The sequence below is a fragment of the Rhamphochromis sp. 'chilingali' genome (genome assembly GCF_963969265.1).
Source record: "Rhamphochromis sp. 'chilingali' genome assembly, chromosome: 21".
Lineage (NCBI taxonomy): Eukaryota > Metazoa > Chordata > Actinopteri > Cichliformes > Cichlidae > Rhamphochromis > Rhamphochromis sp. 'chilingali'.
This window is the reverse complement of record NC_137949.1, coordinates 10,883,926-10,905,149: the sequence shown is the minus strand read 5'-3', so window position 1 is coordinate 10,905,149 and position 21,224 is coordinate 10,883,926. Positions and strand designations below refer to the sequence as shown.

At 46.3% G+C, this 21,224-nt stretch overlaps 1 protein-coding gene across 8 annotated transcripts in view; it reads left to right on the top strand.

The window, feature by feature from the left end:
* The window catches only part of LOC308389056 (AT-rich interactive domain-containing protein 1B-like), a 163,442-nt gene that overhangs the window by 38,071 nt on the left and 104,147 nt on the right, over window positions 1-21,224 (top strand). For 6 of the 8 annotated variants that reach the window (XM_080870186.1, XM_080870188.1, XM_080870189.1 and 3 more), the window contains exons 3-4: window positions 4,371-4,550; window positions 17,390-17,494. In XM_080870186.1, the coding sequence (XP_080726312.1) occupies window positions 4,371-4,550; window positions 17,390-17,494 (285 nt within the window). The remainder of the gene's footprint in view (window positions 1-4,370; window positions 4,551-17,389; window positions 17,495-21,224) is intronic. The other 2 variants (XM_080870190.1, XM_080870185.1) reach the window with 1 other exon arrangement.

The following is a 21,224-nucleotide window of genomic DNA, read 5'->3' as shown; positions in this document are numbered from 1 at the left end:
GTTATTTTGTCGGCTTCCACACACCTGAGTGGAGGGAAAAGGCAGAAAATGGTCTTATTTTCTACTTCCAGCAGTTATTTTTATTGTTGCAACCGGCAGCACAGAGAGTCTGTTTATCACCGAGCATATTCTCAGTCAAAGAGAATCAGGTTTCAGACAGCTGGTGTGTACTCAGCAGGTACAGTACATTCATACAGTCGAGCCCAGCAATCAAACAGAAGCTGCATTTGAATGACTCTCTCTTCCCTCCCAAAGCCACAGTGACAGGTTGCTACTTGTTAGACCTCCAGTCAGCCTGCTGCCTCTGTGTACTCATTTGACTGACTGTCGGCATTTCTGCCTCCTTCTCGTTTGGCTCTTCTGCTGCCTTCCCCGACTGTCTGTGTACCTGCTTGTGTTTTTGGCAGCAGCTATTCTCAAATGTTCATTTAACTACAGAAAATCTGTTTTTCAGAATAACCACCTTTGATGGCCCCATCTTATCTTAATGACCTTGTAGTACCATATCACCCTATTAGAGCACTTCGCTCTCACACTGCAGGCCTACTTGTTGTTCCTAGAGTATTTAAAAGTAGAATGGGAGGCAGAGCCTTCAGTTTTCAGGCCCCTCTTCTGTGGAACCAGCTTCCAGTTTGGATTCAGGAGACAGACACTATCTCTACTTTTAAGATTAGGCTTCAAACTTTCCTTTTTGCTAAAGCATATAGTTAGGGCTGGACCAGGTGACCCTGAATCCTCCCTTAGTTATGCTGCAATAGATGTAGGCTGCCGGGGATTCCCATGATGCACTGGGTGTTTCTTCTTCATTCAGTATGTATTAGTAGACCTCTCTGCACTGAATAATACTTGTTATTTTGTCTCTATCCCATCTTCCTTCTCACCCCAACCAATCACAGCAGATGGCCCCGCCCCTCCCTCAGCCTGGTTCTGCCGGAGGTTTCTTCCTGTTAAGAGGGAGTTTTTCCTTCCCACTGTCACCAAAGTGCTTGTTCATAGGGGGTCATGTGACTGTTGGGTTTTTCTCTGTGTTTTTATTGTAGGGTCTACTTTACAGTATAAAGCACCTTCAGGCGACTGTTGTTGTGATTTGGCGCTGTATAAATAAAATAAAATTGAATTGATGGCGCTATAAACTCCTTGGCTGTACATTTAAACAGTGGGCTGATGTAGGAGCGGCCCATGCAGACGGCAGTGCTGCTGGTTAATGGGCGATCAGCTGGGAGAGCGGTGTTGTTGAAAGTAGCACATATTCTGCATTCGGTGATGAAAGAGGATGAAGAAACTCAGCCACAGCCATCCATCCATTCACAGCAATTAAAGCCTCTTACACTTCCTGTCAATGAAAGTCCACTGCTCGCTTTGCTAATGCTTGTGATACGATGATGATGATGTTGAATGAAGCACTTCTTGTGGAGTCTAATTCAGTCTTAATTCCTCTACAGACTGTCCAAGTGGCTCGCTGTGGACAGAGTGTGTGTTTCTGTGAACCACATGATACGTATCTGAAAAACATTTGTGTTAGTATTGATGTTAGCGACGTGCTTACGAAGGCTGCCTTAATAACTGTCACACTGTCCCAAATATTTCCAACATTGTTCAAACCTGTAAAATCTGCCACTTGTGTCGATTTGTTTCATCTATGAATCGATTGGTATCATTTCTCACACATGAATGTACGTTTGATTGTTCTGATCAGGATCGCAGGGACACCATACAGCTGACCTGAGCACATATATAACTATCTATCACATTATTAAACATCGTTCATTTACATATAAATGAAAAGAATGAATGTGCATTCATATCAATTCTTGTGCATTCTCGTGTTTTTATGAACCTGATTCCTACCTGAGAGCACCACACAGGTGATCCCACACTTTTCCACGACATCATCCGTGTCCACACTTCATAATCAGTGCAGTGGAGGACAGTGGGCTATCCAAGTACTCAGCAGTACAATAAGAGCCACACTAAAAATGAACCATCGCTTTAAAAAATAAAATGTGCAGTTATTTAATCAGTTTGTTCACAGCACACATTTTGACCAGTCCTAGCAGGAGAAGCTGTAATAGCACTAATTACATTAACAGTGGTTTTGATCCATGTAAGGGTCTCTGTGAGCACAATACAAGGCCTCTAAATGATATGCAGCCACTGTTAGTGCTGTAATCAGCCGGGTAGCCTCAGATAAAAAGGAATGCACCTCGTAAAGCCTCACAGGACTCAAACTGTAAGTGTATTTACACCCTTACAGCAGCTTCCTTCTAATAGAAAACAAAGAGAGTTAGCAGTTGTGACACTGATGGGTCCAAACTGCATTTTTATATCCAAATTCAAAGACCAGACCGAATCCGGTGTAGTTTATTATCTGCTCCTTAGCTTTCCATCCTTTGTAAGGAGGGTATTTGTAGCACTAAGAGGATCTTTTCTGGAGGTGCGAACTGAAACACGCTCTCTCTGTTGGACCTGTTTTTCTGTGATTTGTCTGTCACGCTGCCCACGTCTGTCTGCTCCTCCGTCTATCTGTCACTGTCTGTCCGTATCCGTCGGCCTGCCTGTCATCGTATTTGTCTGAGGAGGAAAGAAACCCACCCGTGGTTGTCTGGTCTCGATCTCCATGGCGACCCGATCCTGACCAATCCCGGAACAGCAGCATTCCAGTCGAGACCCACAGTGTTACGGCGGCCTGTCATCACCGATCGCGGGATAGAGTTGCTTCTGTTAAGTCGGAGTGGCTTTGATCCACAGCTAATGGCGTGTGTGACAGACAGAGGGAGAGAGTTTGTTTGTATTTCTTACTTTAGCAAATCCCTGCGAACAGACGACTGTGCATTCACTTGAGTATGTTGGAAACAGATACTGTGTGTGTGTGTGTGTGTGTGTGTGTTTCCCCGGCTTGCAGTAATGAATCCAGTGGTGCTGTTGGCATGAGCGGGGCCATGCTATTAACCTCTCTGCCAGCTAGACTGATCTCACCCTGTCTGTCTGTCTCATCGGCCTAATGACACACTCACACACACTCGTGCGCAGAAACCTGTCCTTCCTAATCAAATTTCCACTGAAGTGAATGGTATTCCACATTGTCCAATCATCTCCATTCAGAGAGTCAAAAAGCTTCTGCCGGTGCGGCGAGAATATTTCTTTTTTTACGACCCACTCAAAGGAAGGTACTCTTCAAAAGTGTTTGAAATGTAATAATCTCAACTGTTCCTCTGCAGCCAGATCAGATTTTAATATTTTTGCACCAGCCATCAGTTTTACGAGTGGGTTTCCTCGCTCACGAGAGTCACAGTAAAACTCCAGCCTTGCTTTTAATCTGACGAGGCAGCAGTGCGGCGGTTACGTCACGGTGGAGTCCCCTCTAACGCCATCCTCTATAAATCACTGTGAGTTTGAGTTTTACTTTGCCAAGCCTGCCACAGGAGATTTAAAGGGACATTTTAAACTTTAGGACTCAGGGCGCACGGCTTCGCTCGCGCCCCAAATTACAGCCTGTGTGCGCGTTTAATGAGTTTGCGGCAGAGCTCCTGGCGGAATAAAAATAAGCCACATGACATAATGGGGAAGAAATATGACATGAAACGTGCTGTCATATTGCTTCACCCGTGGTCGTAAATGTTGTTTAATAATGTGTGTTTATGTGCATGCGTGTGTGCACGTGATGAGAAAACCCCAGCCTCCATAGGAAATCCGCAGAGGAGCGAGGAGCACCTGGCGCTGTCTGCAGTCATAACAAATGACAAGAAGGGATTAAGGCTAGATTTGTATTTGTGCCAGCTTGTTACATGCATCCCCTGTTCACATTCTCTCTCATAACCACCATGTAATGCAGCATTGGCACTTGGCATGGCTTCGCCCTCCTGAGTTAGTTTTTTTAACCGCTCTTGCTCTGGAACGCCGTGGCTCATCCGCGTGGCCCTCATTAAGGTCACGGCCTGGGACGGGGACTACAGTAATATCCGGCGCACTTCATCCCATCTGCGAGCTGTCCGAGTCGGAGTTAATGTAGAGAGCAGGATGCTTTGGCAAGGCAGAGGACATAAAGTTAGTGTTTTCTGCAGCGTGAGTTCATTAGGCAGAGCGCTGCTGGGAGGCGCGTGTCAGCCTGCTCGGAGCTAAATTAAGAGCCTCTCGCTGAGGGACAATCACATGAATTGGAAAAAAAGATAAGGGACAGTTTGTGTGGGATGCTTTTGCTTTTGGCAAATGTATGATTGACTACTGCAGTATGTTACCTGCCACCTGCTTTGATATCCTACTAATTGCACCTGCCACCCTCTCTGCATTGCTTTTAATTTAAAGTGAAAGTCTTGCTCTCAGTCCTGACCTTAATACCTCCCTTCTAACTGTCATGTGGTTGGTTGTTTCAGCAGGTGGTGCCATATGGCCAACAGGGGATGGTTGGGTACAGCCAGCAGCAGCAACAGCAGCAGCAGCAGCAGCAGCAAGGGGGGCAGCAGGGAACCCCTCCGTACTTCAGCCCCCCTCATCAGACTCCTCCAGGACCAACCCCGAGCTCCTACCTGCAGCCTCGGCCGCCACTGCAACAGGTATCAGCACACGGGCCCTAAACTGAGACCAGTGGTGCTTCCTGCAGGAAACAGCTGTGCACACGTTCACGTTTACATGAGGAAAAAATAAATAGTAGCCATAATTAATCAATACCACAAGGTTTCATCCAAATCTTTTTAATGTTTGAGTTGTGCTGAGATTGGAAAAAGCATCTTAACAGAGAAACCGTGTGTGTGCACATGTATTCATGTCTTTGTGGGGACCAAAAATGCTGGTCCCCACATGTTTGAAGATACAGTTGGGTTAGGATTAGGGAAAGCATTATGTCAATTAGATGTCCCACAAGATATGAAAACCCGAGTTGTGTGTGTGTATGCATGTGTGTTTGTGTGTGTGTGGTCCAGGCCCATTACTCTTTCGCATTATTCATGAGACATATTTTAGGTAGAGCTCACTCTCTGCGTTTTCAAATATTTAACTGTTTTCTCGAAGCACGCACACTGTGCAGAGACATTTGCATGCAATGCGTGTTTCGGAGATTGGACAATCATAGCTTATAAACACATATTGTATATTTTCAATGAGCACAGGCCTGCCAGTGCAAACCGAATTCTCAGAACAACAAACGGCCTGTTCTGCAGATATGGATCGAGACGCGTCCTGCCAAGTTTTAGCGTGATGTTCTGTAGAAGATTTCCACTGGGAAGCTGGCTTCAAGCAGTTGTTTTTTCAGATTTGAGTGAAGTCTGCCCATGTGTTTCCCATCCACTCTGCAGCCAGAGGGATCTATCTATCAGCCCGCATGGAGTGACTCTGGCTCGCAGTGTTGCCCTGGATCATTACAGAGAGAGCAAAACAGACCAAAGGAAAGAAAATAAAACGGGACAAGACGGGAGAGATTACAGAAGAAGTGGACGGGAAAGGACAGACTGAAGAGGAGGAAAGAAGATCAGTTTGAACTGGATATGTCAGATTATGGAAACGGTGGTGCTGCGAGCCCTTCCGCAGGATCGTAGCTGATAAAGGCATTTAGTTGAATTCAGTCAGGATTGCCTAAAAAAAGAGCACTTCAGTGTGAGGTAAAAGGCTGAAGTGGCAACTAAAAAAGTACATAAAATAGCGTGCATTAATATGGATTGAGCATTTCCAGTAACATCACAGTGCAGCTGCAGATATGTGGTGATGATATGCATGCAGCCAGTGCATGACTGAGCACTGCACACTGCAACACGGATCAGGATGCTTTCCCTCTATAATGATGCATGTTATCCTTCATTACAGAGAACATCCACGCAAAGAGACGTCATCCAGCACATGCACTGGATAGGCCGTTAGTAGTTGTTCAGTATCTGCGCAGGCTGACTGCCGTTTGGCGGCGGCGGTTAGCTGTTATACTGTCATTTACCGAAACGTAATTAAAACTTTCTTCGGCAGACTTGAACACCGAGCGCACCGAGACAGAATGCTGAGCAAAAAGCCATCGTTGGCACAAAAGCAGGTTGTCAAAAAAGGAAATCATCAGTGTTAGCATATAGTAATTTTCATGCTGAGTGAATGTTTCAGCCAGCGCGCCTTTTGTCTCACGCTGAAAACGCTCTTACTCTTGTTTCCTCACTTAACATGCTCACACACACAGACCGTGCAGCCTGCTGAGCAAACGTTAGTCACTCTAACTGGGAGCGGCTGAGATCCATGGCCGCGTTGACATTTGGTGACAGTAATGGTGTGTTTTCATCATTGCTGATCACACGGCGGCAATTGACCCACGCTGACATTTATATACCAGGTAGTTCTGCTCGAGTCCTCCCATTGGCCAAAGCCATTTCACCTGTGCTGATAAGTCCCGTATTGGTTGCTATGCCAACTTCTGCGCTGACCGGGGAGCTGGTCTCCCTCTGTTTTTCATTGTTATGCAAGTGTGCTCCTTTAAGGGCAGGCGCACAAGCTTGTTACGGCTACATGAAAGCCTCGATACCTTCGGCAGCTTCCCACCATCTTTACCTGTAATCACGGCGCCCTTCCTGCGTGTTGAAACAACGGTGCAGCATTTAATGTTGCTTTAGCACAGCAGGCAGTGAGTCGCCACCTCCTGGTTCCTGCCTGTCTGTCACACTAAAGACCCGGCTAAATTTATTCTTTCCATCTTCTAATAAGCTCCTGGCTTGGATGCAGTTATGTTGCAGCCATTTACAGACAGACTTTACATATTATTAGGAACAAAGTGGGCCTTTAGCATGTACAGGCATACATGTGCAAGTGGCCAAACATTTCCATTATTTCAGCAGTTTGTGCCGCAGTAATTACTGAAAATTCATAATATTGATCATTAAAAAACATGACATTTTAAACATAACAAAACCAAGCAAGCGCGGTGGCATTAAGACAAAGTTAATTGGTCATCGATTGAGCGAGAGAGGATTTTCGAGAGGGAAACAAAATACCAGGAAACACCAGAATAAATTTAAAGAACAAAGAAAGGCGGTCGCCGGCTTTGATTTTGGATCCGAGAGGTAAACACGTTTGGAAAATTGAACGTACGCGGCGAGCTCGGCCAAGATTACAAATAGGTTTTGCGTGCCTTCAGCTCAGCGCTGCATCGCTTTCATTTTTCTGTTCTGAGCGAGCGTGTGGCTTCCTGTCACTTTTGTACACTGTGTCTGCGTGTACACTAATCAGCCGAGTGCGCCGCGGCAATTCGGAGCTGCGAAAAGGTCAAATGGTGACCTTTGTCTGTGATTCTGGGCTGAAATGAGACATGATGCGAGCCGCACAGAGCGGATTACACGCATACGCGCCAGCGCCAGCGCACGCCAGATTAGGATGTCATTGTGGTATTGACCCCTGTTTTTTGACCCCGCATTACTCTGAGAAATCCAAGCTGAAAAGTTCTTTATTTTGTTCTTCTGGCACTCTCCGCAGTTCCTTTCCCCCACTCCACTCCCATTAACCCTAGCCAGAGGACATCCTCCAGTTGATGGAACCATTCCAGCTGTCTTTGACACAGAATTTGCTCTGCAACCGACCGCTATTAGCTGGTTTTGTAACAAATCGAAGTGAAAACGCTGCCTTTCTTTGAGTCTATTGCACTGCTGTGACCTCATCTGATTGCAAGGAGCAAAGAAGGCTAAAAAGGCATTTCGAAGACATCAAGGCTCATACAAAAAGTAAAAATATATATATATTTTCCACCAGGGAAGGAGTGCGCTTTGAAAAAATAAAAGTGCATGTGCTGGTAGATTTTGAATGGCTGTTTGAGAAAGGCAGATATTTTTAAAGCCATGATTATGAGTAACAGTGAAGTTTGTCTTTTATTTGACCCTTGTTTTTACCACATGAACTTCTCGATTGTTCCTATATGAGCGTGTCAATTTCCCTCAAATCCTGTGGGATTAATCCTCTTTAAAAAATCTAATTGTAACAAGAATTACTCCTGCTATGTGGAAAAATATTCAAAAGCCCGTTTTTCTGGAAGTAAAGTTTAAAGACGCCCTATAAATATGGCGAACCCGAGTGTTAGCGCCAGCTCCGTTGTGAGACAAATCACTTAAAGGAGGAAACGTGTGCCCTTTCTTTCTCTTGATGGCTGTATTACGCTTGACGCACGGCAGATTAAGCGAGTGATATTTTGTTACCGTGTTACACACTCTGCCTCATAAAAACGAAAACGAGAGCGCTATAATTTCAAGAATTTGGAGATAATTTTTTATGGCGTGTTTGCTTTATTGGGTAGTATACAGCACAGTGTGACAGGATAGACTGGAGGGGGTGAAATGCAACGTTGGCCAACTGCCAGACTTAAACTCATAACGTTGTAAGGACACGGTGCAGGCTCTGATCAGCCACACTATTTAATGTTTCACTGAGGAACAGTGTGTTAAATTGATGTTTGCAGAGTAATTACATGCAACAGAATATAGGCTTGTTTAAACTCTATGCTGCATGTTCTATTCAGCAGTTTGTGGGTGACTGCTGGAGTCATCTGGATTTGACTGCTAGCCTTTGGAAAAGGAAGTGAGTGGAAAAAAAATACTACCCATCCCACTCTCTTTTGTGAAACTGATTCCAATTTCTCTGTTGACTGTTTCCCCTTCCTGCCTGAGAGTAGCCCCTGGGGAGGGATGCTTTAGTATAGATGAACTCTCAGCTGATTGGAGGAGACGCGGCCTCTTTGCAGGGACCTACATGGGAGGAAGCTGATTCATTGGGTTAGATGCTTTCTAGTGACTTGAGCACAACGGTTTTCCATCCGTGTCAGCTGTCAGAGCAAAGAAGAAAAACACGACCAGGCTTGCAGGTCTCCCTTTTAACGCACTTTCCTTCAGCTTTACCTTGAATTGGATAGTAACTGCTGCGTGTGTGCCTGCTGTGCAGCGTTGCGTCACTCATCAAAACTCTGAAAAGGTGAACAGCAAAACCTTGCGAGAGACGTGTATGCATCTGTAAAATATCAGAAGTAGCACAGAAAACTGGGAGACAGCCAGGTGGATGCAGATGTTATATTCTGACACCAAACTATATTTAAATTATATCTAAAGAACTCCCTGAGTGATTCTGCGTGTTAAGCAGTGCATTTACTTTCTTTTACCGGTTATTTTGAGCGTTGCAGAGTGTTTCTGTGTTTCCCAAAATACATTCAAAACAGGCAAGTCCAGCTTTACTGCTTCCATGGGAATTCAGAGAGTCGTAGCAGCCCGGTGCTGCTAATCCAGGTGCTGCACTGGATGAATTCGTTATCAGAGAGCGTGAGCACATCTGTAAAAGCAGACGTTTTGCCAGTTTGTTGCACTGAAGAAGTGCACATTCCAGCAAATTCCCCCCAAGGTCAGATTGTGCAACGCTCAGAGAAACTGCAAAAACCCAAGAGCGTGTTCGGGGTTAAAGTTCATGTCAGTACAATTAGAGCCTGAGCAGGTGTGACTTGTTTGGTAGGGTTGCTGGAGAAAGCAAGTTTTATCTGAAAGAACCACAAGACTGCAGGAACAACGACGACACCAGAGTGCAGATGTTTGTCTGTGATGAGGAAACCCAGCACCTCACACCAGCTGTCAGCACGGTGCAGGAGGGATGAAGATTTGAGTGGACCATGACCTCCTCTGTATACCAAAGTGAGGCCATCAGTGTGACTAAAGCTTGGCTCAAACTGGGTCATCGACAGGACAAAGATCCCAGCACGGCAGCAAAGCTCCAACAGAACGACCAAAGAACAAAAGAGTCGAGGTTGAGAAAATAAGGACGAAGGAAATGTGTAAACATTTATTTGAAAAAGTAAAAACTGCATCTCGAGCAGAAAAACTAACCTTACAAACGCAAAGGAATCAGATTACTTTAATGCACCGTTTTGTAACACATTACACTAGATTTGCATACATGTCAAATTCCCACATACGGGTTCATCGATTGGGCCCACTTCCAGTTTGTCATTTCCTATTTCCTGTCTGTCACCTCTCTGCCCCCACCCGGCTACAGCAGCAGGCCCTTTCCCCCACCCTCCGCCACCCCCGCTTTTAATCACACCAGGTTAATTAAAAGGCCACGGTGCCTTTCTGTGGCCCCCCCGCCCCTCTGACTTTATTACCCCCTCGCTGTATACTTGCTCAGCTGCCTCACGAAACTCTTTCAATCGCACGGAAATGGGAGCTCACCTTGGTGATGGCGGAGAGGTTGAGGGGAAGGAGAGGAGGAAATGAGAGCCGTGAAGCTGTGTGTGTGTGTGTGTGTGTGTGTGTGTGTGTGTGTGTGTGTGTGTGTGTGTGTGTGTGTGTGTGTGTGAGAGATTCAATAGGAAGTGACAGGAAAAGGTGTGCGTGGAATGGTGTGTGTGTGGGTGGGTGGGGCACCTAAAGTTCAATGTCATTAATTGGTCACCATTTGAATATTAAGTGAAGAACTCTGTTAATTAACGGGATATTAAAAGTGCTGCTGGCTGGAAGGGGGGGCGGGCGGAGGGAGGGGTGGGGTAGGCTGCGGAAATGGAGGGCATATGGCGAGATAGAGAGGAGGAGGAGAGAGAGAGAGAGAGAGCGAGCGAGGCTGGGCGCAAGGTGATAAGAGGGAGAGAGAGACGTCCGTGGGTAAAGGTCTGGCAGTGGTAATTTGCGGAGAGCCGCGTTAATTGTCATAACCTTTTAAATGGCAGAGTTTATCGGAGTCCTCTAAATGTCCCCGCATATCGCCACGGCAACCCTGGGCCTGCCACACTGTGATTGGCCACCGCTGACGAGCACTTAAGCTTGATGAGTTTTCAGCACGAAACTAAATGATAAATTTGAAAATATATATTTAAAGCACATACAGTATGTCAGCTCGCGTTCTTCTGTGTACGAGCATGTGTGACAGTGCGTCCGCGTGTGTTTGAGACAATGTTTTTAATTTAGTGTGCGTGCGTGCGGGCGTGTGGTTTTTTTTCTTTTACCTCCACATTGACTGACACTCGCTAATTGCTCGGCCAGAATCCACCAATGTTTTTTTTCTCCCTTTTTTTCCCTCTTTTTTTTGATTTATGTTTGTTTTTGTACAGCCGGAGCTGCAATTCAAATGCAAATGAACGAGAACAGGAGAGGTGTTTTTGGAACGGTTAGGACAATCATAATGGCTCAGAAAGAAAGGGGGCCGGTAGTTAGCGGCACAGCACCCTAGGGGCCTCATTTAGCTGCCATTTGTTAGGAAATGCCGCTACATTTGTTCCTGGATACAGACTTCACAGACAGGGAGAAAAAGAGAAAACACCAAAAAAGAATGTCACAGTCAAAGTCGAGCTCGCCAACACGATGGCGTTCCTCCGCGCTTCAGCAAAAGTCATGTGGGTGTACACCGGTTTGGGTGGATGTCCTCTTTTAAATGTGAGCCAAAGCAATTGAAGTGAATGGGCGGCCGGGGGTGGCGGTGACAAGGACTTGCAAAGACTGTATGAAGTGAAGATGGTTAAAAAGACTGGCTTTTATTTGATTAGCCTGTGTAGAGGAATAAAACATGAAAGCCCTGGCAGTGGCAGCTAGTGCTGTTAGCTGTGACATCACTCCTGGGGGAAGGCCTGTACACAAGCCGCGTGTGTGTCTGTGTTTGTATAAGTGAAACAGGAAAGCTTACTTGAGGCTGTGTGTGCACACGTGTGTGTCCGCGTGTGTGGTCCTCTCTTGTCGTCTCTTTGTGCTAAAGGTCAGGGGGATTGCTGAGATAGAATCCAATCTGAAGGACACAGCACTAGAACAGGTCCTGCTACAAATGGACCTATTAAGATAGACTTGTGAGCAGAGCGTGTGTGTTTGCATCAAGTATATAGGCGAGCGCACACACGTCGTCGCGAACGCAGCTATTTCCATTCAAATGGTCACCTTTTCCCTGATGATAATAACAGGCTGTATGTTGGAATAAACGTTCATCATTTACATGGACTGACAGTGACAAAAGCAGCAATGCATTTGAACTGCACGTGTAACAGCAGTGTCTTTCAAATATTCTAAAATGGATCAAAACATCCAAGTGTCAAGAAAATATGAAAGGCAAGAACATGATAACCGGCAGTGATTTGTCCCATTTTGTAGCACAGAGTTTGCTCTCACTGCTGATTGTTGCTTCAATTATAGTTCAGTCAGCCTGATTGGTGCGAGCGCGTGTGTGTGTGCGAACGCGGGGTGTTGAATATGGATGTCCTGCCTCCCTCCCCCACCTCCCCCGCCCCGCCTCTCCCGGGTGTGTGTTATGTTTTTTTTTTTTAAACCAACGTTTCCTTTGTTAACAGCTCAGACAAATGAATAAAAAAAATACTGTATTCAACTGTAATTACTGACATTCAAGACATTCGCGGACCAGCACGTCCTTAAACCTGAACAGCACAACAGTTTGATTGTCAGTGACTCGCAAAACAACACGAGTGCGGCTCAGTCCACGGCTGGAGGCCAGCTGGGTGATTGTGATGGTGTATAAATGACACACACAACTTTTACTCCGGGGACCAGTGAGGTGGTGGGTTTTCTCTCGTTTTGTGACTTGTTCTGTTCCGTTTATGTCTTTATTATTATTATAATTCATTTCTTTTTTATGTTAAGCCACAGGAACCACTTGGTTGGGTTTTATGAAGCTTCTCCCAGGTGATTTTTCTGCTGAGGGTTAGCGTGACCTTTGCATCACATGGTCTCACAGACTGACACAGTATGTGGGTGTGCATGTGGACAACAGAGATGCCCTGTCCTTGCTGTAATTTGGCTAGAGGTGGTGGCCAAATGCGTGTGTGTGTGTGTGTGTGTGTGTGTGTGTGTGTGTGTGTGTGTGTGTGTGTGTGTGTGTGTGTGTGTGTGTGTGTGTGTGTGTGTGTGTGTGTGTGTGTGCGCGTGCGTGCGTGCGTGCGTGCGTGCGTGCAGAAATAGGGCCTCTCTCCTAAAGACATGCAATTAAGCTTAATTTTTAATGAATATTAATGGCATTAGCGTCAGATTTTGTGGAGATGTGCATTTGCTAAGGTGCAGGGGAATTGGGGGGGTAACTAATTTATTTGGTAGTCATGAGCAGAGGAGACGGGAAGAAGAGAAACAGGAGGTGTGGAGGTGATGTTGATGAAAGGAATCAGAGTGGAGGAAGGGGTGGTGATGGAGACGTGTCAGTGGGATGGAAAGATGGAAGCAGGAAGAGTGACGGATGAAGCACGAAGCAAGAGGAGGGTTGCAAATATAAACAGAGAGGAGGGTAGATTCTGAGTGAAGGTTAGCAGAAAAAGTAGAAATAAATAGAATATATTAGGGGAGGAAAGCAGAGTGTTGAGCAGGCAGGGTTGGATTTGAGCAGGACACTGTGCTGCCCCCACAGCGGGCACGGCTGGCCCCACAGCGGGCACAGCTGCACAGATGTTCACATCCATGTTATGTACAGCGTAGATTAAGTAAGCCACATATTTTCATCACGGCTCAAGAACGAATAAAAAGAAACAACGATCAAGACGGCTGTCAGTCAAAATCAGCTTCACTTAAACGCTTTGAATTTGGCTCTGCTCGCTCTCTGTTGTTTCCGCCGTGCCATCAAATAGCTTTTGCTCGCTGTCATACGAGCTTCATTGCTTTTTATTTTATTTCTTTCTTTCCCAAGACAGACAATCAAACTCATACAAGCAAAGCGAGGCAACATTTCACCTTGCTCCCTGCTGGAATAGAGAGTCGGAAAGTGTGCGGTGCAACCAACCAAAAAGGCCCGATACAACCTTCTTAAATGAGCTGTGAGCCGAAAAGAAAAGAAAGCGTAAGATGCGTGTCGTGATTACCGTTTGAGTGCGGCCTCCGTATGAGGCGGCATTTCGATATAGAAACAGAATAAATCCCAGGCTGGAATTTTTGCGAGTTACTTTTAAAAGCGCTCGAAAGTCTGGAAAACAAGTCGACGGCGCGCAACAGCCACGCGTTTCCCCGCTCGCCGGCTGACTCGCGCTCCTGAGTGGCTGGGATTAAGGTGGTGCTGCAATATTGATTTACGTCTGCATAAAGCCTCTCCGGCTCTATATATTACACCACATTCAGCAGTCATCTATTCAATCAAATCTAATATTACACTGTCTCTCCACACAGCTGTCTAATAGCATTTAACTCACAGTTTGATTCCTGCATTCCCTCATGTACTTCAAACGCTTGCCTTCAATATCCTTCGTTCGTGTCTACTATGCCAAGATGAAGTCTTTTCAAAAGCACGGAGGATGAATGAGCGTGTCCGCGTGTGCGTGTGTGAAGACAGGATTAGCTGTGGCCTTAGGCTTAAGGTATGGAGTTGAGTGTATTTTAGAAGCTTCTAAATTAGCTGGGAAATGGGATTTTGAGACAATGGACTGGAAAAAACTCAAATGAAAGGATGCACTCGCAGCACTCCTTCATTTGCCTCTGATGTTGTTCCGCTCTCACTTTTTTCCAGCCTTCATCTTTTTTCCTTTTCCACTTCTTTTGCGTCTCCTTTCCCCGTCCCTCCCTCCCTCCCTCCCTCCCTCTCGGTCCATATTACAGTTGACAGTAATGATGTAAGAACATGAGTGTAAACAGTAGTATGAACCTCACTTTGACCCACTTAAAACAGAAATCCCCCCGAGTATGCGCGCGCTCACACTAGAGACTCATGCCTGAGTAAATATTGGAGTTGGGTCAGCAGCCGCTCTTCTGTTCAGTGTGTGAGCGTCTGTATCTGTGCACGTGTCCACCTCTCCCAAACCCCCGCTCCTCCTCCTCCCTCCTTCCCCGGGCCGTTATTTACCTGTGGAGGTGCGCTTGTGTCTAAGCTGGGTCTCTGTGTAATAAAAGCCTGACGTTTGGCGTGCATCCAGCCCTCCCTCCCCCTCGTGACAAACACGGGGGGGTCGTGCACAAACACATGGTTTGCCGAGGGCCCTGACAAGGAAACTAGCATGGCTTTCTTTTTAAAATAGCACCTCCATTCTTCGCTGTGAGCCTGTTGTTAACGTCTCCGTGCACACACCCACATCTGGGAGGACGCGTGACCCAGTGATTGGTCCCATCGTGCTGTTCAGGGGTTTCCCCTCCAGCTAAGGAGGGGTGCTGGTATGAAGCGATGAGCTGGTGGGGCGTGATCATTGCTCCGTGTTTGATTTATTTCGGGGACTGATTTCATTTTGTTTTTATTATTCCAGATGAAAAAAGCGACATCAGCCGCAGAGCATAGTGCTGTTGGATACTTTAGACTGTTTAAATGTGTTTTAGATGAAAAATAAAATGGACGCGACAGTTCAAAGATTTTGTTTCTACATTTAAAAGAACTAATTTATTTAAAGCTACATTCTGAAACAAAATATCCAATACCAGCACCGGTATCGATGCTATTGATGTTTGGATGGATCCAGTCACCTCTGACTGCAGAGTTGCCACATGCAGAGACACAATAATAAAAAACAACAACACAAGTTATCCGTTAAAATTCTTGAAATAATCAGTCTCCTTTGTTTTGTCACCTACACAAAGTGTGAACATGTGAACTGAAACATATTGTTTAAAAATGTCACTTTGTGACGTTCTTATTTCGAGTTTCCTGTTTCCATAAGAAGCAATCAGTTACTTCATAATGCATCGCTTTTTTCAGTTGGACCGTTTCCAGTTTCGATTTTGAGAAAGTGAAATATGTAAAACTGTGAAATCAGAACAATCACAGCCTGTCAGCTGTGGAGAGGATTATGTGATGAAATATTAACAACATGTGAAGCAGTTTGAGGGACATGAAGCAAAGCGACGCTTCAGGACCAGCTTCAGGAGCCGTACTTTAAATGTCTGTGGAGTTTATTCAGGAAACATCGGGGTGTTTAAAAAGCATTCGGCTGTTTTTGATTTGGTGCATTAGTGAAGAACTTAATCATTTAAATATGTATTTAAACGTGAGGCGAGCTGAGTTCAATTGTGTTCCACGTAGAATAAAAGGAAAAATGAAAGTGCTTCACTTTATATATAAAAGGCATCAAGGTAAAATAAGTAAGCATCAATAAGCAATGTATAAAAAGTCATTTAGGCAAACGGTAGAAGTTGCAGTGAGTGTGTCACCTTCCCTGTGTGCTGTTAAAGCAGCCTCCACACAGAAGCTTAAGAAACCAACTCCATATCAGATTTTCTTAAGGATCTCCAGACGTGCCGTATTATTCCTACATCATTTCTAGCCTGGATCCACAAGCGATTACACATTTAATGCTCTAATAATAGATCAATTTTCACATGATACATCTCTCGCTGTGGAGGATAATCTCCAGCTACAAAATCATATCACCTTTCTGACAGGAATATTGCCCACCTACTACAATATAATCACACAACAGATAAGAAATCAAACTGTGGGGAAAAATGGATTTTCAAAGTAAAATACCCAAAGACGTGTGTTTGCGTGCGGCGTGCGTGTACTGTATATTACGCGGGACTGTGCACGCGGGCACTTGTGCGTGATCTCTCGCTGTGTCTCGCCGATCAGTTATCACTAATCCTTCCACTCGGAGCTCTTTAACAAGTTGCTATTGTGCCGCAGACGCTTAACGTGATGGAGGAACGACCGTCGTGGTGAATGAAAAGAAGAGTGAGAGTGAAGGAGGGAGAGATGCAGAGGGAGGGAGAGGGCAACACCTCCGACAATGGCGAGAAAATTGGTTTACACTAGATAGGCTCGTGATTACAGAGGGAAAGAAAATGACTTGGATTGAACAATAGGAGTGTGTGCACGGGTGTGTGTTTGTGCGAGCGTGCGTATGTCTGGAGGATTAGTGGGTGGTTAGGCGAGGATTTGGTTGAAATGAATTGGTGGCTATGGCGTGCTGATGGGTGTGTGTTTGGATGCTTTTCCAGCCGCCTGTACTGTAACGCTCGCGCTCCCTGTGAAACGGCCTCTTTGTGTTCAGACTTGATCTAACTGGGAATGTTTGTTGCGGTCCTGCAAACCCAACGCTCTGCACACTCTCGCTTGCAGACTCTTGTCATCACGGCTGAAGACGCTCAATCTGTGATGTAACTGATACTTCAGCTCCAGGATACTCAGCGGTTTAGCTCGTGCCACCAGTATTAATGAGGAGAACAAAGATGTGTTGACTCAGTTTTTTCTCGTGTGCATTTAAGCAGGAATCCTATTTTCAACAAGAATCCACATTTGAATATCAGAGCGTGGTGGAGAGCGTCTCCCAAAGGCACGGTGTTTTGCACCTGTTGTAACAAGACTGCTCTGAAACGAGCACCTTTATGTGGCAACGTCCATCACCACCATCGGGCAAAGCGGGTGTTGAGTTTGTGCGATTCCGGTTTAGAAAAGCGGGTGGATACTTTGTGACAGTGCCCGAAAAGTAACGTCAACAAACGCAGAAAAAAATCTGTTATTTTTGAACCTTTTCCTCAGTGACACTGCGTTCCCTTCTTTCTTCTTTCTTTCTCTTTAGGAGGCCCAGCAGGAGAACTACAGCATCAGGGGTCCTACCCCAGGGAATTCTGGGAAGGCTAACAATGAGGATAACGTCTCCCACGACCGCCCCTCTAGTCTGCCGGTGAGTGATTGACAGTCGTGTGGACCAAAGTGCAAAAAGGCGCTGCTGCACAAAAGTCTCATCGTTCAGTCAAACCTCAAAGATGCATGGTCATTTTTGACTGCACGTCCACCTCACTGTCCAATCAGATTCTTCCACTCACCCTGTGACCTGCCCCTCTCTCTGGTGTCTCAGGGGGTTTGCTCATTTCAGAGCTCACGTCTGTGTTTTGACTGGCGTCCACGCCAAAGGCGTAAAGGCCCAGATGTGTCGCGTCCTGGTCTGTAGTGCCGTCCCCTCGCTCGCACATACGGCCACGAGCGCAGAAAAGCATATGCACCGACGCAGACGTTGCTTCTACGTGCACGACGCAGTCACACATGCAAACCCACAAGCGCTGCCTGCTGGCGTATGGGCGAGCTGAAAAGCATGGAGCAGGTTGGCCGGAGGAGTAATTGAGAAGAAATGGTGAGACCAGGCTGATCCACGGAGGGAGAGATGTGGGCTGCTCTAGTTTTTTTTTTTTTTTTTTTTGGCCAACCTAATCGCTTTTTACTCCATCATCTCTCTCTGCTTGCAGCTCTGCAGCATTTTCAAGAATAGAATAAATAGACATTTGCAAATGGTTGCAAATATTGGCACTGCTTGAGGTGTGTGCAGTTTAATTTACTCGATACTTTGGAACAGCCCCAGGAACGGCAGAATAAACTGCAAGAAAAGCTAAATTAAGTGTCTGAACTTGAGTTGAGCCGTAATGTTCTTGGTGCACGGACACTTCTGAAGTCTGTGTGTGCTGACGGTCTGCCCGGCCCTTTATTTGTCATCCTCCTCGTGCACACGTGTCCATAATGTGCTAACAGTATGTGGCCCGTTTCGTCTTTTTTCCTTCATTTTCACTCTCCCACACTCTTTAGCCTCCTTCCCTTTCGCTCTCTGTCTTTCTCTCTAAAGCAGCATCATGAAAGCTCTTTCTCCCCCCTTGTGCTATAATGAGAAATGGCCTTGATGTATCGGTGTGTGAATCCGAAGCGAGAGAGCGAGACGAGGCGAGGAGCCTCTGCAGTCGCGGGGGCCGATCTATTTGAACCAGCACCACCATCACCTGGCGTTCCCTCGCCACTTTAATCCCGGCGTTTTACCCCTCGGGTTCTCCGTGTGTTTTCACATCCCATCCAAAGCGTGTGGCTCGCCCAGATCCTAATCGGCGGCAAGTTTTGATGAGAGACACAGAGAGGGAGAGATGGATAGATAGAAGAGGAGAGAGAAATTGCTCTGCTCTTCCAGCAAGCTGTCACGGCAGAGATGGAACCGCTTTTTTCCCCTTTCCTCCCCTCTCTTTCTCACTCTCTCACCGGCATTTGATGTCAGATCTAAAGCTGCTGTCATCTTTTCCCCCCTTTCTCTCCGTCAGGAGGGAGGGAGCGCGGGTCGGCAGAGTGTCATGTTGTTGTTTTGGGACGAGGCTGCTGTGTGATGTGGCGGGATTTTTGAAGGAAGACCAAAGGGAGAAGTGCTTTAGTGACTTATCACAAATGCAAGTCACACTTCCCCTCGGGACTCGGAAAATGTATTGGAGATATGGAGCGCCTTGTATTCTGTATCGCTGTATAGTATCTGTATTGTTAATGTGAAATCACCGTCCCTTTAATGTTTCTGGTAGGTTGGGGAAGAAAAGGGAGCTTGCATCCTGCAGCTGGTCGTATGTGTGCGTTTCCACGTAGCTTCAGTCCTGATATTGAGTCACGCCTGAATGTGGGTCTCTGATTTCAGCCTTTTTGGTGTATTTAGAATAACACATTTAGCATTATTGCGTGTACCCGTTTCTATTTGCGAGGCAGACACTATCTCTACTTTTAAGATTAGTCTTAAAACTTTCCTTTCCTGACCCTGAATCCTCCCTCAGTCATGCTGGGGGGGGGGGGGGTCCCATGATGCTGTGTGTTTATACACATCTCTGTATTTAATCATCAGTTATTATTAATCTCTGCTTCTCTTCCACAGCGTGTGAACCAGTCTGGTTCTGCTGGATGTTTCTTCCTGTTAAAAGGAAGTTTTTCCTTCCTACTGTCACCAAGTGCTTGGGCATAGGGGGACGTCAGATTGTCGTCTGTACCTCAGTGTATAAAGTGCCTTGAGGCGACTGTTTGTTGTGATTTGGCGCCGTATAATTAAAACTAGCCTCTTCACATTAGCTTTGGTTAAACTCAACCTGGTGAAATCAGAGCAAAGAGCATCCTGTGACCAGATGAACTTGGCCCATAATTCAGTGACCAGGAGCTGTGACTTGACTTTATGTGAAAGTAATTTAGTGCTCTTGTCTTTGGGTTTTTTTCTCCTATGTGTTGATGCAGCAGACGCCGCCACCGAGCCTGCACAGAAACTTGATGAAATCGTGCTTCTCTCGGTTGAGTGTTGTCTTCTTCCAGAATTGTTCTGATTTCTGCAGGATGTGCGGGGCAATTACAGGTCAATAAATCGTGACATGTTTTTGGCTGACAACGTGTTAGAGGCGGCCCGCGTGATTGGCACAGGATGACATGTCATCTGCTGCCTTGTTATTTCCAGCTATGTGCAGCAGTCGAGGTTTTTTATTTTTTGCTATTGAGGGGGGGGGGGGGTCTGCATCTGTGTCAGCAGCCCTCTGCATCTTTCGCCTAACATTGCTAAGTCAAGCTGCTCTTTCCACAGTGGGCTGCCCCCACCCCAAATCCTCCCCATCCCTGTTCCAGTCACTTCATGTTCCCTGCTCTCTGGCGTTCCCCTGACAGCCTGCCAAGCTGCCGCGCAGCCTCCCATCCTCTGGGACATGGGAGAGGATGGCCACCCATGTGGAAAGACAGAGTGAGAGCTGGGGGTGGGAGGGTGAGGTGAGGAAGTGGGGTGAAGAGAATGCAAGAGAGAGAGAGAGGGAGGGCGTGAAGCGATGAAGTGAAACGTGGTTATCTTTTTGTCACTTGTTCGAGGTGAGGGATGTTGAATTCAGGCTATGAGGTTCCGGCAGCGGTGTGTTATTCACACTAGCGCGCGCGCACAAACACACACACGCACACAGAGAAACATTCTTGTAAGTCTTTCAGTGCTCATTTGCCCCTCCTTGACTTATTTTCCATCAGACAAAAGGGAAAATTCAGAAACACTATCTCTCCCTCTCAGTGCTGTCCACCTCGCCCTGCTCTGCTTTTCCGAGCGTTAGGTCATAAATGATTGACAGGGCACAGCTGGAGACGCCTGCACGCCTCCCCTCACTACACACACACACACACACACACACACACACACACACACACACACACACACACACACACACACACAAGTCTTTACTCGCAAACACACATTCGGCACATACTTTGATGCACGCTCTGTCCTCTGCGAGCCGTTTTCTGTGCGTGCTCTATCGGAGCATGTCAGTCAGGCAGCCTATACAGTATGTGCTCTCACTCTGGCTCTCCCTACTGCTGTGTTTTATTTTAGAGTCCCCAGGCAGGCAGACAGGCCAGCAGGCAGCGCACAGTAATGTCATCCAGCAGGGTTAGATTCAGCCTCCACATTAGTGCACGCAGGGGGGAGGAGAGGAGGAAAGGAGGCAGGAAAGCAACGAAATACAAGGGAGGTGAAGAAGAAAGGAGCACGGGGATGGGGGGAGAGGAAAAGAAAGGTGGCGCTTATGTGGAATAAAAAGCACATCTCTTATATTATGGCTTTAGATGTGAGGTTAAACGTGATGACGATGCAAATTATTCAGCATAAATCG